This window comes from Eubalaena glacialis, chromosome 3 (assembly GCF_028564815.1).
Source record: "Eubalaena glacialis isolate mEubGla1 chromosome 3, mEubGla1.1.hap2.+ XY, whole genome shotgun sequence".
In the NCBI taxonomy this organism is placed as follows: Eukaryota; Metazoa; Chordata; class Mammalia; order Artiodactyla; family Balaenidae; genus Eubalaena; species Eubalaena glacialis.
Genome location: NC_083718.1, coordinates 79,270,613 through 79,286,196, shown reverse-complemented (window position 1 = coordinate 79,286,196; position 15,584 = coordinate 79,270,613). Strand labels below are relative to the sequence as shown.

At 41.3% G+C, this 15,584-nt stretch overlaps 1 protein-coding gene across 1 annotated transcript; it reads left to right on the top strand.

Moving 5' to 3' along the window:
• The first annotated feature begins 380 nt into the window (after positions 1-380).
• LOC133087048 (Fc receptor-like protein 2) lies at positions 381-11,426 on the top strand. The gene is given in 7 exon segments (XM_061183813.1): positions 381-394; positions 1,841-1,861; positions 4,540-4,763; positions 6,058-6,345; positions 6,777-7,061; positions 10,321-10,641; positions 11,263-11,426. Coding segments are annotated over 7 exon segments (1,317 nt in total).
• Positions 11,427-15,584: the final 4,158 nt, after the last annotated feature.

The following is a 15,584-nucleotide window of genomic DNA, read 5'->3' as shown; positions in this document are numbered from 1 at the left end:
ACTCTCTTTCAAAATTTATTCTTGAACTTTGGAGTGTGAGGAGACAGATGTGACCTGTCCTGTGTGTGTTAAAGCTCTTCAGACCACTGTAAAGTAATTTGGGGCTAATGCCTCAAGGTTAATACCATAGAGTGTATTACTTCTTCCATTCTGCTTGTACCCGTCTGGAACATCTCATGGGCAGGGATGACTTGGGTTGGGCAGAATTTATATCTTCCTGAGTCCCCGGACTACATAATACCAAGTAATATCATCCTAATCCACCATTATTTTTAACAAATGCTTATTTATTTCTTCATGTGGTCTGGGCAGATCTCCAAAGAGCAGCATCCATGAAGTGTTAGCGTGGTGTCACAATATTAGGAATTGCATAACAGACCATGCATTCTGAGTGGTAAAGAGGATTTCCCTTTGAAAGAGACCACGCAGGTAATTTGAATTTTAGCAGGTACAGAACTAAATCAGCAAAGTCAAAACAAGTTAGAAAGCTTCCCTAGAGGGACTTTAGCTATAAGGTGAAGACATCTTACATTTTAAGGAGAATTTCTAATCAGTACACACATATCTGAGAAACTCTGTAAAGAAGAACATTTATTTTCTCAGCATATGTGGGGCTGGGGGTGGGGACAATGCTGATTGTCAAACAGAGAGCTTTCCCACTTCCGTTTTTTCTGTTTCTATAAAATCCCTGCTGAACCTCAGTGCCCAATCCCGGCTTCGCAGTCCATGGGGATAGACTGTGGATTCTGCTCTAGGACCTGAGCTGCACCTGTCACTGGGAGAACTTCTCGCCTCCAACCTCATGTTGCTTTGGCCATTGCTTCTGGTCCTTGGTGGGTAGGATGCTGGAGCAGGATTTGCGGGCAGCCAGGGCAGAACCACCTGTGCCTGGGCATCCCAGAACCTCTTCTTCTTCTGCTGGGATGAGTAGGGATGGGCTTCAGCTTCTAACTCAGGACCAATAGGTAATATGCAAACGGGTACTGAGCAGAGCAGGGTTCCCAGGAAAAACCAAGTACTGTGAGTTTCTTTTCCAAATACTGATGCCTTCTCCCTTTGTTTAATAACCATTTCTACTTTGATCTCTAGGAAAATTGGAAAACTTCTTAAAAGGACATCAAAGGAATTTTCTGTTAGGGTAAATTCTCTTTCTAGCCCATTTAAATCCTACTCTGCCCCCAACCCCACTTCCACTTCAAGCTACCACATTTTTGGCTAAGCTCTAACTTTCCTAGACTTAAATTTTGGAGAGGCTTCAAAGATGATGAGATGAGGTTGTGGTTTTTGCTGAATAATATGACTCTTGTATATGGATGCAAACACAGTACTAGATGTAAACAGGGAAAAAGGGAGACACAGTGTCAACTAGATGTGAGAGGACACCTCCATTTCCTTCCTGGCCCTTCCTGGCTTGTGTGTTGGCACCAGGCAGGCAAAATGTCTCAAAAAAAAAAAATAGTCTTAAAAAGAGAAGGTTGAAGAGGAGAAAATAAATCACGAAACTTCTAAGATTTTACCTACAAAATAACCAACTTCTGGTAAATGAGATGGACTGTATTTATAAACTGTGGGTCTTACAAAACAAGGGTTTGATTCTACGAGAGTGTTGCTTGCGAGTCAGGGAAGAAGGAAAGATGGAGGGGAAAAATAGGAGGGAAAATATATAGAGGAACTGAGGGAGGGAGGATAGAAGGGAAGGGAGGATGGGGGTAGAGGGAAGAAGGGATAGAAAGAAAGGGAAGAAGAGAGTTGTTGGGAAGGTTCTTAGAGGGTTATAACTTTTTTTAAAAAGATCTTTATCCTGGTCCTGTGGTAACTCTCTGACTCTGTTCTCTCACAGCTCCTCTCAGGGTGCAGTCAGGTGAGTTACTTGCTTTTTTGTTCTTTTCGGTCTCTGGGAATCATACTTATTCTTCCATGCAAGGAAGGTACCGCCTCTCCCAGCCTCCCAGGGATCAGGGCCTGTACTGGGGTAAAGAGAGCAGGAGGCCAGTGTCTCACACTAGTCCCAGCCAGGGCAGGAATACTCCAGTGTCACATTCATCTTTGTTACCTGCCTGCTTGATGGGCGAAAGACCCTACCCTGACCCTCCAAGGCAATGAATTCTTTTCCCTTTACTATTAAGCCCTGGGACAGGAAAGAAGTTAACTGTGAAGGAAAAGCAAACAATGCAATGTACTGTTGGGAAAATGTTCTCCTGGTTCTGGCCACAGGAGCTCAATGGCCTCCACCAGAAGCACTGGAGGCAGTGATGGAAAAATATTTATAACAGAGAGAAAACCAGTGGGCTAGGGAGATGCTCTGCATCAAACAAGAACTTCCCTCAGTCTTTTATTTGGATTGCAAACTACCTGTGCCTAAATTGTTTTCCTTTCTTTCCTTTTTTTTAAATTAGGATTCTAATGTAATGAAATAAAGAGGAAAGCTTTGTTTTATATTAGACTGGAAAGTTACATTTTCTTCCTGAATCATTCCTTTGAGAAAGTATTCATTCTATTATAGGGAGGGGAAGTGATACTTATAAATCTAGTACTTTTATGTCTGATGATATAAATTACATTATATCTGACATAATTTTAAGCAAGAGTGTTCTTAACACATTAGAGGGTCTCTGAATCAGCCGCATAGGATCCAGTGAACTCCCTGAAATCATGGTAAAATGTGTGCATATGTACAATTGTACCTTCCTCTAGGGAAAGGGTCTGTAAGTAATATGTCAACATTAAAGGCCACTTATGGTCCAATCCTTGTTCCAGGCTCAGTGTAACCTGGATTCATCATTTCTTATTCTCTCTTGCCCTGTCATTATTACCAAGTTGGTCACATAAATCTTATTTCTCAAATATTTCTTTAATCAAATAGATTTCATCTCTATAATCTTTACTGGAAAACTTGCCCAGTCTCAATGTGGAGGAATAAAACTTTTGGCCTCCAGGAGGGCTTAAGACTTCTTTTTCTTCATCAATATTTATGCCCCCCTCGCCCTCCACCCCAACCTCCTAGTCTAATGGTGGAACTTTCAAAGTGGCTAAAAGGTATAGAGTAGTTGTCTCTGAACTTATTTGATCACTTTGCTCTATCAAGAAAAAAATTTTCAGCATGTACTTTAAATGTATTACATAGATATAGATCCCTATATTGATGGTGAATGCTGTAAAACATACACAAAAACAGAACATTTTGGGGCTTCCCTGGTGGTGCAGTTGTTAAGAATCTGCCTGCCAATGCAGGGGACATGGGTTCGAGCCCTGGTGCAGGAAAATCCCACATGCCACGGAGCAACTAAGCCCATGTGCCACAACTACTGAAGCTCACGCACCTAGAGCCCGAGCTCCACAACAAGAGAAGCCACCACAATGAGAAGCCCACACGCCGCAACGAAAAGTAGCCCCCGCTTGCCGCAACTAGAGGAAGCCACATGCAGCAACGAAGACCCAATGCAGCCCAAAAAAGTAAATAATTAAAAAATTTTTTAAAAAAACAGAAAATGTTTTGATGAGGAAAGATGAGACAATGTTTAATATAATATGAAAGTTCTAAATGCTTTCTCTCCACCTCCTTATGGATCCCACTTTGCATGTTTTTAAAATTGAAGTATAGTTGATTTACTATTTTCTGTTAGATTCTGGTTTTCAGCAGAGTGATTCAGTTATACATATATAACTGAAAATATGTAACATATATATTCTTTTTCATATTCTTTTTCATTATAGATTATTACAATATATTGAATATAATTCCCTATGCTATACAGTAGGACCTTGTTTATCTATTTTATATATAATAGTTTGTATCTGCTAATCCCAAACTCCTAATTTATCCTTCTCCCTCTTTCCCCTTTGGTAACCATAAATTTGTTTTCTACGTCTGTGGGTCTGTTTCTTTTTTGTAAATAAGTCCATTTGTATCATATTTTAGATTTCTCATATAAGTGATATCATATAATATTTATCTCTCTCTGACTTACTTCACTTAGTATGATAAACTCTGGGTCCATCCCTGTTGCTGCAAATGACATTATTTCACTCTTTTTTATGGCTGACTAGTATTCCATTGTATATATTGTATTGTATATATGACATCTTCTTTATCCATTCATCTGTCGATGGATATTTAGGTTGTTTCTGTGTCTTGGTTATTGTAAATAGTGCTGCTATGAACTTTGGGGTGCATGTATCTTTTTGAATTAGAGTTTTCACAGATCCCACTTTGAAGACTGGATCTTGACACAATGAGAGAAGACCCTGAGAGCTGGCACTCCTTCCCTCTACCATAAATTTGTGGCTGGAGGGGTGAGCTGGGCAGACAGCCTAAGCAAAGCCTCTCAAGTCCAGTCTCTTTCTCCATTCCATTCCTTCATGTCTGACACCACCTCTGTTTTACACTGAAGGGGAATGATCCAAAGTTCAGGCCTGGGATTAAGATTTTTATCAGAACAACAAGCATTTTCTCTGCAATTCATCCCAATGTGCTACAATTCCAAATTGATTTTTAATAATTTCTAGCTCCATTGCCAACTGAAAAATTTCCCCCAAAAGAGCCCAAGGCTGTAGGGCTGGGTCACAGAGCAGTGTGGTGGCTGGCTACTCCTTCTTCAAGGATGGCCACACCCTGAGGTCAGACTGGAGCTCACCAGAGTTTTGGATCTCATCAATACGGAAGGAAGACTCAGGATATTACTGGTGTGAAGTGATGACAGCATCTCACAGTGTCTCAAAGCAGAGTCACCGATCCTATATACAAGTGCAGATTGAACATCAGCGCTGGACTGCCGGGCTGGGTGGGGCAGAGAAGAACAGTAGCTCCCATTCAGACCTGCGTTTGTCTTTTCAACTGTGCTTCCCCCATCCCCGTGGGTGTGGGGGCTACAATGACCCATCTGGGTTCTGCTTTATTAACTGCTACCATGGCATCATTTCCCAATAGCTTTGCTCTCCCTGTCAGAAAATAATCCCTCTCTGGAGCATTTATGTATGCCTAGCACTGAAGTATGCTCAGTGAACCAAGAGATAAATAAATCATGGTCTCTGTCTGCAGAGAATGACCCCCACCTAGGAGGCACATTTAACCCAGGTAGAGCAATGAAGGAACAAAGTGATGATGGTGATAATGATGATGAGATGATGATGATGATGATGATGATAGAAACAACAATAACGATCCCCAGCATTTATAAAAAGTTTACTAAACGGTAAGCCTGAACCCAAGCTGTTGTACTCAATTCAGAACCCCTCTGATGCTCAGAAATATTTGAGAGGGGAAGACTTGTAGAAAGTTTACCAAGTACTAGGAAGGCACTGCTCAGAGCAGTTTTATGTTTAGTCCTCACAGCAACCCGGTGAAGTAGGGTGAAAGTATCTGTAAAATGGATACTACTGTCATCCCCATTTTACACATGAGGAACTGAAAGCACAGAGCTGTTAAATGGCCTGCCCAAGGGAACCCAGCAAATAAATGGCACAGCTGGAATTTAAACCCAGGCACTCTGGTACCAGTGTTTGCCCTTTTAACCACCTTGCTGCATTTCCTACCTCAACCAGGCCTGTGGAGGGTGGTACCAGTAATAGCTACCATTTGCTGGACATCTCCCATGTAATGGGTTCTTTCTACATCTTGTATCTTGTTTCATCTTCATGAGAACCCTATGAAGTTGGTATGATTATCCACACTTTATCTTTGAGAAAACTGAGGATCAGAGAGATTAATTTATCTACCAAGATCATGCAATGAATAAGTGGCAGAGGTGGGTGGGGACTCCCCAGTCTGTCCCCCTCCCACCATACCACTGCCCCAAGTTTATCTGGAGATCAGGAAGGAGCAAGATCACTGTAGGCTGTGGGCATTAGTGAAGGCTGATGAGTGTGGAGAAAGTGCAAGTTTGAATTTTTGGCGTGTTCAGTAGCAGGGTGATCCTTCCTGAAGACCCTCCGCATGCACCTCCCCGATAAAAAATACGCCTCTGCCTAAACCTTCTACCAGCTCCACCTGCCATAATGCTCCGCAGGTGGTAACAGCCTCCACATCAGGCCCTCACCTGCCCTCTTATGTTTACACAGGAATCCCTGTGTCTGGAGTGTTCCGGGAGACCCAGCCCCAGGGGGACCAGGCGGTCGAAGGGAAGATGCCAGTCCTTGTCTGCTCTGTGGCTGAAGGCACAGGGGGCACCACGTTCTCCTGGCACAGAGAGGACACGAGGGAGAGTCTGGGGCAGAAAAGTCAGCATTCCCAGAGAGCAGAGCTGGAGATCCCTGTTATCAGGGAGGGCCATGCAGGGGGCTACTACTGAACAGCTGACAACGGCTATGGCCTCATCCAGAGCGAGGCGGTGAACGTCTCCATGAGAAGTAAGTAGCACTCTCCTAATTAGCCAGAGAGTCCCAACTGGGGTCAGTTTCCTTCTGTGGCAGTGAGGATGGTCCAAGGATGATACGGAACAGGGACGTGAAGAGGTTAAGAAGCCATCTGAACATGCTAGGATTGTTACCGCCATGGTGGTGGTGGTGGTGGCAGTGGCTACAGTGGCAGAAGAGCTAAAGGAGGATGACAAGGGGAGACAGGAAGCAGGCTACATGGCACGGCCAGAGGCACGCTCTCCAGAACTTATCAAAGCTCTACGGGAACTGTCTCTGCAGTGTTAGATCAGGAGGTGCGACAGTGGGAAAGAATCCCCGGGGCTCGAGGGATACTGTGTGGACACTTGGGTGAGGATGGAGTGGGTTATAAGTCTGTGCCGGCACAAGAGACCCTCTTTGATGGACCGTCCTGCCTTTATCAGTTCCAGTGTCACATCCTGTCCTCACTTTTAGTACTTCTGGGGCCCAGGTCTTCACTGGGGACGTGGTGGAGCTTTGCTGTGAGGACAAGAGAGCATCTCCCCCAATCCTATACCGGTTTTATCATGAGACTGTCACCCTGGGGAGCACCTCAGCGCCTTTTGGAGGAGGGGCATCCTTCAACCTCTCTCTGACCATAGGGCATTCTGGGAACTATGCCTGTGAAGCCGAAAATGGCCTGGGGGCCCAACGTCACAGGAAGGACGTGTCCAGCGTCTCCTTCCACAGTACTAGCTGCCATTATGCCAAACCATGGCTTGTGCATCCTTTCCATGGATTTTTCCTCTCCCTCAGCGAATCGAAGCTAGCCTAGAGAGGCTGTCAGCTCTCCCAGCCCCTCCTTCTCATTGGTCTAAACAACAGCATCACTGGCCTTCCTGTTTCCCTGTCACTTACCTCATCAGATAGGTGTGAAATAGGTACTGTACTAGGATCAAGGCAGTACTGGTAAGTGTACACTCAGAGCTCTCAGCAAGCAAGGAGTTACAACCAAACCTTGTAAATACTTAAGGAAAAAGTAGAAACCCCATGAACAAACCAGATTATCGGATTCAAAACTTTACTAGGATTATCTCATTTAATCTCCATTAACAACTCTCATTTTACTAATGAGGAAACAAAATTTAGAATAAGCAACTTGCCCACCGTCACACAGCTAATAGGTGCAAAGATAGAACTTTAGGCTAGGGCTACAGAATTGAAAAACTTTGCTCCCTGCCACTATTTTAATATGATGGTTATATAATTTTTTTCCCTTTAATTTATTATTGTGGAGAAGTGCATTAATAGATTTCCTAATATGGAACAATTATTGAATTCCTGCTATAAACCCTTCTTAGTTGTTATATCATCATAGGTAGCAGCTACATACAACTTACTAATATTTATTTCAAATGCTTGCATCTTTATTTAAAAGTGAGTTTTATTTTTTGAACTAGTTTTGGTTTCAGGGATAGGTTAGCCTCATAAGAATATTTTCAGAGGTTTTCCATATTTTCTGTGCCCTGCAACTTAAAACCATATTGGAATTATCTGCTATTTGATAAGTCTTTGGAACTAGCCCAAACAACATTCTGAGCCTGTTAGATCTTTACCTCCATTGTCAAATCTTCTTTTTTATTAGTCTCCAAATTTTCTATCCTTTGTTAAAACAATTTGGATGATTTTACCCAAATTTAATACATAGTATTCTCATCGAATTTTCAGACAGCCTTTATAGATGTGATTATGCTCTCTTCTCATTTCTGGTTTGTGTGACCCCTTTCTTACTCATATTTGCCAGAGTTTTGTCTTCATTCCTCTTTTTAAAGAGCCAGGTTTGTTTTTTTTATTCAAGTCTATTTGGTGTTTGGTTTTCTAATTCATTTATTTCTCCTTTATCTTCTGTATATCTTTCTTCCTTTTTAAGTTTATTTTATGTGGTTCTTTAATGTCTTATTCATTTTTCATCTTTATTTGTTTCCTAATAAATGCATTTAAAACTGCATGGTTTCTTCTCAGTACCATTTTATCTCATCCTACAAGTTTTTTTTTTTTTAAAACTTTGGGCTTATTTATTTATTTATTTATTTATTTATTTATGGCTGTGTTGGGTCTTCGTTTCTGTGCGAGGGCTTTCTCTAGTTGCGGCAAGCGGAGGCCTCGCTTCATCACGGTGCGCGGGCCTCTCTTTATCGCTGCCTCTCTTGTTGCGGAGCACAGGCTCCAGACGCGCAGGCTCGGTAATTGTGGCTCACGGGCCCAGTTGCTCCGCGGCATGTGGGATCTTCCCAGACCAGGGCTCGAATCCGTGTCCCCTGCATTGGCAGGCAGATTCTCAACCACTGCACCACCAGGGAAGCCCTCATCCTACAGGTTTTGATGTATAATATTTTTATTTGTTTAATTTCCAAAGCATGTGAAATATATTTCACATATTTATTTTATAACTTGAGACAACAATTTCTTATGAATACATTTTTATCCTCTATTTCATTAATTTCTTATAGACTTCTTTTTTAAAAACTTTTCATTATAGATTTTTTTTATCTTTGTATTAAATTTTATCAAAGAATATGGTCTGCATAATTTTTACATTGGGGATTTACTGAGAATTTCTTTATGACCTAACACACAGTCAACAGTTTTCTAAATACTATAAATGGAATTTGAAAAGAACGTGAATTTTCTGTTTAGGATATACACAGTTCAGTATTTATTTTTTTATTAAATTAAGCTAGCTGCTTGATTTATTCAGTTTCTATAGAGTCTTACATATGTTTGCTCTTTTTAATCTATTAGTTTTTGAGAATCATATTCACATTATTACCTATAATTCTTTTAAATTTAGCTTTTTACAGAGGCTTTGCCAAGAACTTGGTAATTGACTGTGTAAGATGTGACATTTTGGTTGTTAATGACAGAAATCCCATACAAAAGGGCTTGATCCAAAAAAAAAAAACAAATGAAGTTGGTGGGAGGGGTCAGGTATGGACATGGCCTAAAGTGCGACTGGCCAAGCATTCTGTCTTTGCCTCCCCTCTTTCCTCTGCATTTCTCCATTAGCTTAATTCTCAGACAGGCAAAGCTGGCCACTGACATCTCCAGGCTTATATCCCTCCTTTCTGCTAGATATCCCAGAGAAAAGAGTCTCTTTACACATTACTCCAGTTTAAAAAACAAAAACCAAATAAATAGGCAGAGATTAGGGATTGACCAGTCTGTGTGATGTGTTCACCCCTTTCGCTCTGCAGAGAACATGAGCCTGTGATTGGTGAAGTCAGTAACAGCGTGGAGCAAAAGAAAACTGAGTAACTCAATTGACCTATTCTAGGTCTTTCCCTATTTTAAGCCTTGGTGTCCATTTCTGGGAAAGATCTAGTTCTAACCTCCTCTTTTTCTAAGATCTTTCTGAGCTCATAAGAATCAAACCATAAGTCTCTATGTGCCCATATTCCTTTGTTTTCAGAAAGCAAAAACTTTTCCTAGGTGTCTTTGAGTGAGGGCCTCAGGTGGGGTGGGATGCTCTTAGGAGATGGTAATAGCATGGGATAGAGCAAAGCTCTGTGGTTCCCAACTCAGCAAGCCCCCTACCCCCACACCACATATCACCACCACTATCAAACAACCTCTCTTAACACTGGGAACTGCCCTAAGAGGACATTTCTTTCTTTTTTTTTTTTTAATTTATTTATTTATTTTTATTTTTGGCCACGTTGGGTCTTCGTTGCTTCGTGAGGGCTTTCTCTAGTTGCGGTGCGTGGGCTTCCCATTGCGGTGGCTTCTCTTGTTGCGGAGCACAGGCTCTAGGTGTGCAGGCTTCAGTAGTTTGGGCACACGGGCTCAGTAGTTGTGGCGCACAGGCTTAGTTGCTCTGTGGCATGTGGGATCTTCCCGGACCAGGGCTCGAACCCGTGTCCCCTGCATTGGCAGGCGGATTCTTAACCACTGCGTCAGGGAAGCCCAAGAGGACATTTCTTAGTGCGCTCTGACCCCTTCTGTTTGCAGAACATCCACCTAAAATCCGCTTGGTGAATGGTGCCCACCACTGCAACGGGCGGGTGGAGGTGGAAAAGGAAGGTCGCTGGGGCACCGTGTGTGATGACTGCTGGGACATGAAGAATGCGGCCGTGGTGCGCTGGGGGCTGGGCCGTGGAGCAGCCAAGCACACATCTGCAGGCATGTTGTATCTGCCAGTGGCAGAAGAGGACAGACCTGTATTTATTCAGGTAGCCCTGTGCAATGGGACAGAAGAGGTCTTGGCTGAATGTGAACAGGTTGAGACCTTTGACTGTGGGCACGATGAGGATACAGGTGCAGTGTGTGAAGGTGGGTGATGGCAGGGCCTGGGGCATGGGAACTGGCTTACCCGCCTCCGAGGCCCTTCTCTATGCTGCCTCCAATCCACCTTGATACTCACCATTGCCCCTGCCGCCTTTAGAACCACTCACCCATTCTACACTAGCATGTGGTCAGGACAACACTGTTAGTTCATATTAAGTAGTCCAGAATTATAAAGGACTCTCTTATGCATGCTATTATTAGCCTGTATCTGCCACCTCAAAAGATAAGATGTTGGTATTTTCACAACCATGAGTTTGGCCATAATACCAGGAAAATAATTATGAAACCATAGAATTACACAGTTTGAGTGATTTTAATCCGGGTCACACTGCTTATATTGTTCTATAATCCCAGCAGCTCTTCTGCGTTCTCTCCCCTAAACAACTCTACTCATCAAAATGAATCCCAGAATAGAAGGAGCACTGGGTGGGGAAGATCCAAATGCTCCTTCTCTCTCCAGATCCTGATGGGACAGGGGTGGGGGATGGGAAGGACATTGGAAAGACTCTGGGTCCGTCAAGGAAACCAGGCCACAAACTGAGGGTGGAAGTGAAATAAAGCAAGCCCACTGCAGATTCCCAAAGCCTCTGTGACACTTGTGACTAGAGCAGAAGCCAGTGGGACTGCTCCCTCAGGCCCAGCCGCAGACCCTATCTCCGGCGGAGCACCGCAGTCCCCTGGGCCAGGAGTGCAGAAGCAGCCCTCGAGAGGTGGTGAAAAGAAGGGTCTTTAGAACTATTGAGCCCACGCCCAGTTGTAGGAGCATCTAAAGGCCTGTGGCTCATTCAGGGAAATGAATCAGCTTTGGAAACCGGAAAGGATCCAGGATTTATAGTCAGCTATGCAGAGCTTGAGACCTGCCTGCCTCACCCACTTACCAGCCATAGAAGCAGCAAACTTCTCTGAAGCTCATTATCTCTGTCAGAAAAGTGGGATAATACCTGGCCCAGCTTCCTCACAGAGCTGGGACAAGATTGAACACTCATCACTCATAAAGACCTTTTGGAAAGAGCAAAGTCCAGGAAGAAGCCCCAGGGCCTGCTCCAGCTTACTGATTTGGGATGGTCTCCACGAGAGGGACAGGTCTGGGGCTCAGGTGTGGCCTTCTTCCTTATACTGGGCCTCACCTCTCCAGGGAGATCCCGTGAGTTTGTCCAGAAAATCCCTTTTCAGATCTCCCTCTTCTTACCACCATTTTCCCTTTTCTCTACAGCATTCTGGCCTAGTTCTTTTTGAAGATATGGAAACTAGAGACTGGAGACTGAGCAGATTCTCTCCTTTTTGGCCTCCCAGGCCTGGTTGGTCCAACAGTTCTGGACAGACCTTAATGCTTTACCTGCGGCTCCGTTGCGGCTCCCCTCAACAGGACTCTAAATTGCTCTTCTGAGCCAAAGTTTCAACTGTGCCTGCATCTGGGGCAAAATCCAGCTCCCAAAGAAGCCAAGATTGAAGAAATTCTTCCTCCATACTGACACCTTGGCCCCGGCCCTGGCTTTTCCAGTCTCTTCCAGAACTGCCTGGGGATCCCAATACTACTTCCTTGGGCAGATGTAGCAGCTCCTGAGGTGAAACAAGCAAGGAATTAATTGAGATGGGCCCTACATCTGATGGTAGAAATGTGGGCATATAAAACAGACAAAATAAAAGAAAATGTGGGGACTTCCGTGGTGGTGCAGTGGTTAAGAATCTGCCTGCCAATGCAGGGGACATGGGTTCGAGCCCTGATCCGGGAAGATTCCACATGCCGTGGAGAAACTCAGCCCGTGCGCCACAACTACTGAGCCTGTGCTCTAGAGCCCGCAAGCCATAGCTACTGAGCCCACGTGCCACAACTACTGAAGCCTGTGCACCACAACTACTGAAGCCTGCATGCCTAGAGCCTGTGCTCCACAACAAGAGAAGCCACCACAATGAGAAGCCCATGCACTGCAACATAGACACCGCTTGCCGCAACTAGTGAAAGCCCACGCACAGCAACAAAGACCCAATGCAGCCAAAAATTAAAAATAAATAAAAATACATAAATAAATTTTTTAAAATAAATAAATAAAAGAAAAGAAAATGTGGGTACAGTATTTAATTTTGTTTCCAAGTGACTTGGGAAGAAACTAGGTCCTAAATAATTTCTTTTTAAAATATTTTCTTAAATTACAAGTATAAAGCATATTATAAAAAGAATAGTATACAAAAAAGAAAATGAAAATTAGCCAAAATTTTAATACTCAGAAGTAACTGCTGTTAATATTCTGATAATTCTAAAATGTTCTATGAATATATAAATATATATGAATGAGTATATGTGTTTTTATATTTTATACATATATGTGTGTGTGTGTGTGTTTTCACAAAAACTGACCTCTCAGGGGAATCTTGTCCTACCCGGTTACGTGGAAATTTTCTTGCCTTTTTGGAAGTCTGAGATCTTCTGCCAGCATTCAGTAGATATTCTGTGAGAATCATTCCACATGTATCAGTAGATGTATTTTTGATGTATTTGTGGGAGGAGGTGAGCTTCATGTCCTACTACTCAACCATCTTGATCGCTCCCCTCAGGAGAATGTTGATTCATAAGGTCTTTTGTTCTGCTGAGTATCTTGATTGGATTTGGGTGTGCAAACTGAAGAAAAGGAAAAAGCCACGTGTTCCATGATGTAACCCATCCTGTGAGCCCCCCAAAACTTCAGTAGTGTCTAAGTCTCAAAAAATATTTGAGTGGGTGTTTTCTTTTAGAAATTTGTAACTAAGTTTTGAATCTTAGTGGATATGGGAAGAAGAAAACTGAAAATATATATTCCTTCATTAACAGTTTTCCTAATAATGAATAATTATTGCAATCTTACCTGGCTGTGACATATATTAACATCCTGCTGAATTCAATTTGATAGTATTGGTATCTTATGTAAAACTTTTGCATAGATATTCATAATGAAGAGTTCTCTGTAGCTTTTTATGCTTTCTTTGAAAAGCTTTGATCAATGCTGTGTTGGTTTCTTTTTCTTTTTTTTGAATTTTATTTGTTTTTTTATACAGCAGGTTCTTATTAGTTTTCCATTTTATACATATTAGGGTTTCTTATTATTTTTGAAGTTTTCTTTCTCTATGATTGCTCAAAAACTTTTTAAATACTACTAAATTTATCTTTTCCTTGAAGACTAATAAATATTAGTGTGTGAAACCATCTGGCTTGATATGTTTGTACGTGTGGCTCCTAACAATGTTCTCATTGTTTTTCATAATTATTGTTCTGTTTATTTAACTGCCTCTACTTGCAAAAAAAAAAAGGTAATTTATATTTTTTAGAAAGTCATCCATTTAATGTAGGTTTTCAAAAGTTGTATATTTACTCATTGTCCCCTCTTTCTTGATCAGTCTATTCAGTGGTGTATCTATTTTTCATAGAAAAGCTTTTGAGCTTATTCATATATTCTGTTGGTGTTTTTCTGTTTGTTTTATTCAGTAATGTTTGCTCTTATCTTAATTAGTTTTGTTGATATTTTCCTGTTCTTAATTTCAATGCTTAGTTCATTTCTTTTCATTTTTCCTTGTTGGTACTCTTTCCAATTGTTTAAAGACCAGTTTTAATCATATCCCTTAAGTTTTGATAGGTAGTGTTTTGATTATAATTATTTTCAAGTCTGTAATATCAGTTTTATTTTCTTCTTTGACCTTGAAAGTTATTTAAAAGAGAGATTTTTTTAATTGCCTGATGAAAGGATTTTTCCCTTAATTTTGTGATTTTTAAAATAATTTGATTGCTTTTATAATTTTTAAAGGTTTTCTTTGTGACCTAAAATATGGTCAATTTTGGTAGATCATCTATGAGTACTTAAAAGAAAGTGAATTCTCTGTTACCAGAATCAGAAGTTCAATATATATTCATTAGGAACTTCTTATTAATCATATATCATTAGAATCATATGCACCCTTATTTTTTATCTACTTGATCTGCTGTGGGTCTACAGGCATCATTTGTTTTTGTCATTGTGATTAAGTTTATTTCTCCTTCCATTTCCTACAGCCCATGTGTCAAGTATTTTGATGGCATGATATTTAATTCCAAAGATTTATGAGGCTTAGAGCTTTCTCATATATTTTAGCCTTTTCCACTCTCATTCAGTGTTTTTTGCCTTCATGTGTCTTTGTCCAATCTTTCACTTCTAACTTTCTGAGCAACTTTCCTTTAGATATGTCTCTTATATGTAGCATATAGGTTTTTTTTTTTTTTTTTGGTTTTGGTTTTGGTTTTTAATTGATTTTATCCAAGTATAGTTGATTTACAGTGTTGTGTTAATGTAACATATAGTTTTTTGGTTTTGTACTGAATACATTTATTTTATTAACAGTTTGCTTTTTTATTCTATATTTTCTCTTCTTATTACTTCCTTCATTTTTGTGTTTGTTTTGTTTTCCTTCCTCTCTATTTTGTCACCTCTGGTGCCTAGTTAATCGCACTTAGCTCATACTCACTCCCACTGTGGGGCCATACCTATTTTCTCTAGTTTTCTTTATTTACGGCCTTGTATCTTTAGTTGCTATTCTCATTCCTTGGCCTCCAATCATTCTAATATGTTTGATGTGTTTCCTTCACTTACATGTGTTGAATATTATTTTCCGTGAGCCTACATTTTTTATTTACCTATGGTATTGCTCTGTTTTTCACTTGGTGCTATTTCTTGATCTACCCATGTTGCTGTGTGTACATCTAGTTCATTGCTCCTAACTTCTGCGCATTATTTCACCACACTTTCCTTATCTAATCCCTCAGTGATGGACACCTAGATTATCCCCAACTTGTCACTACTGCAAACACTGACAAACTTCCTTTTTCATGTCCCACCAAGGACCTGTGTGAGAATTTCTCTGAATATATATCCAGGAGTGGGATTAATGCAACAAGTACTGCCAAGTGGTCCCCCAAATTGCTACTG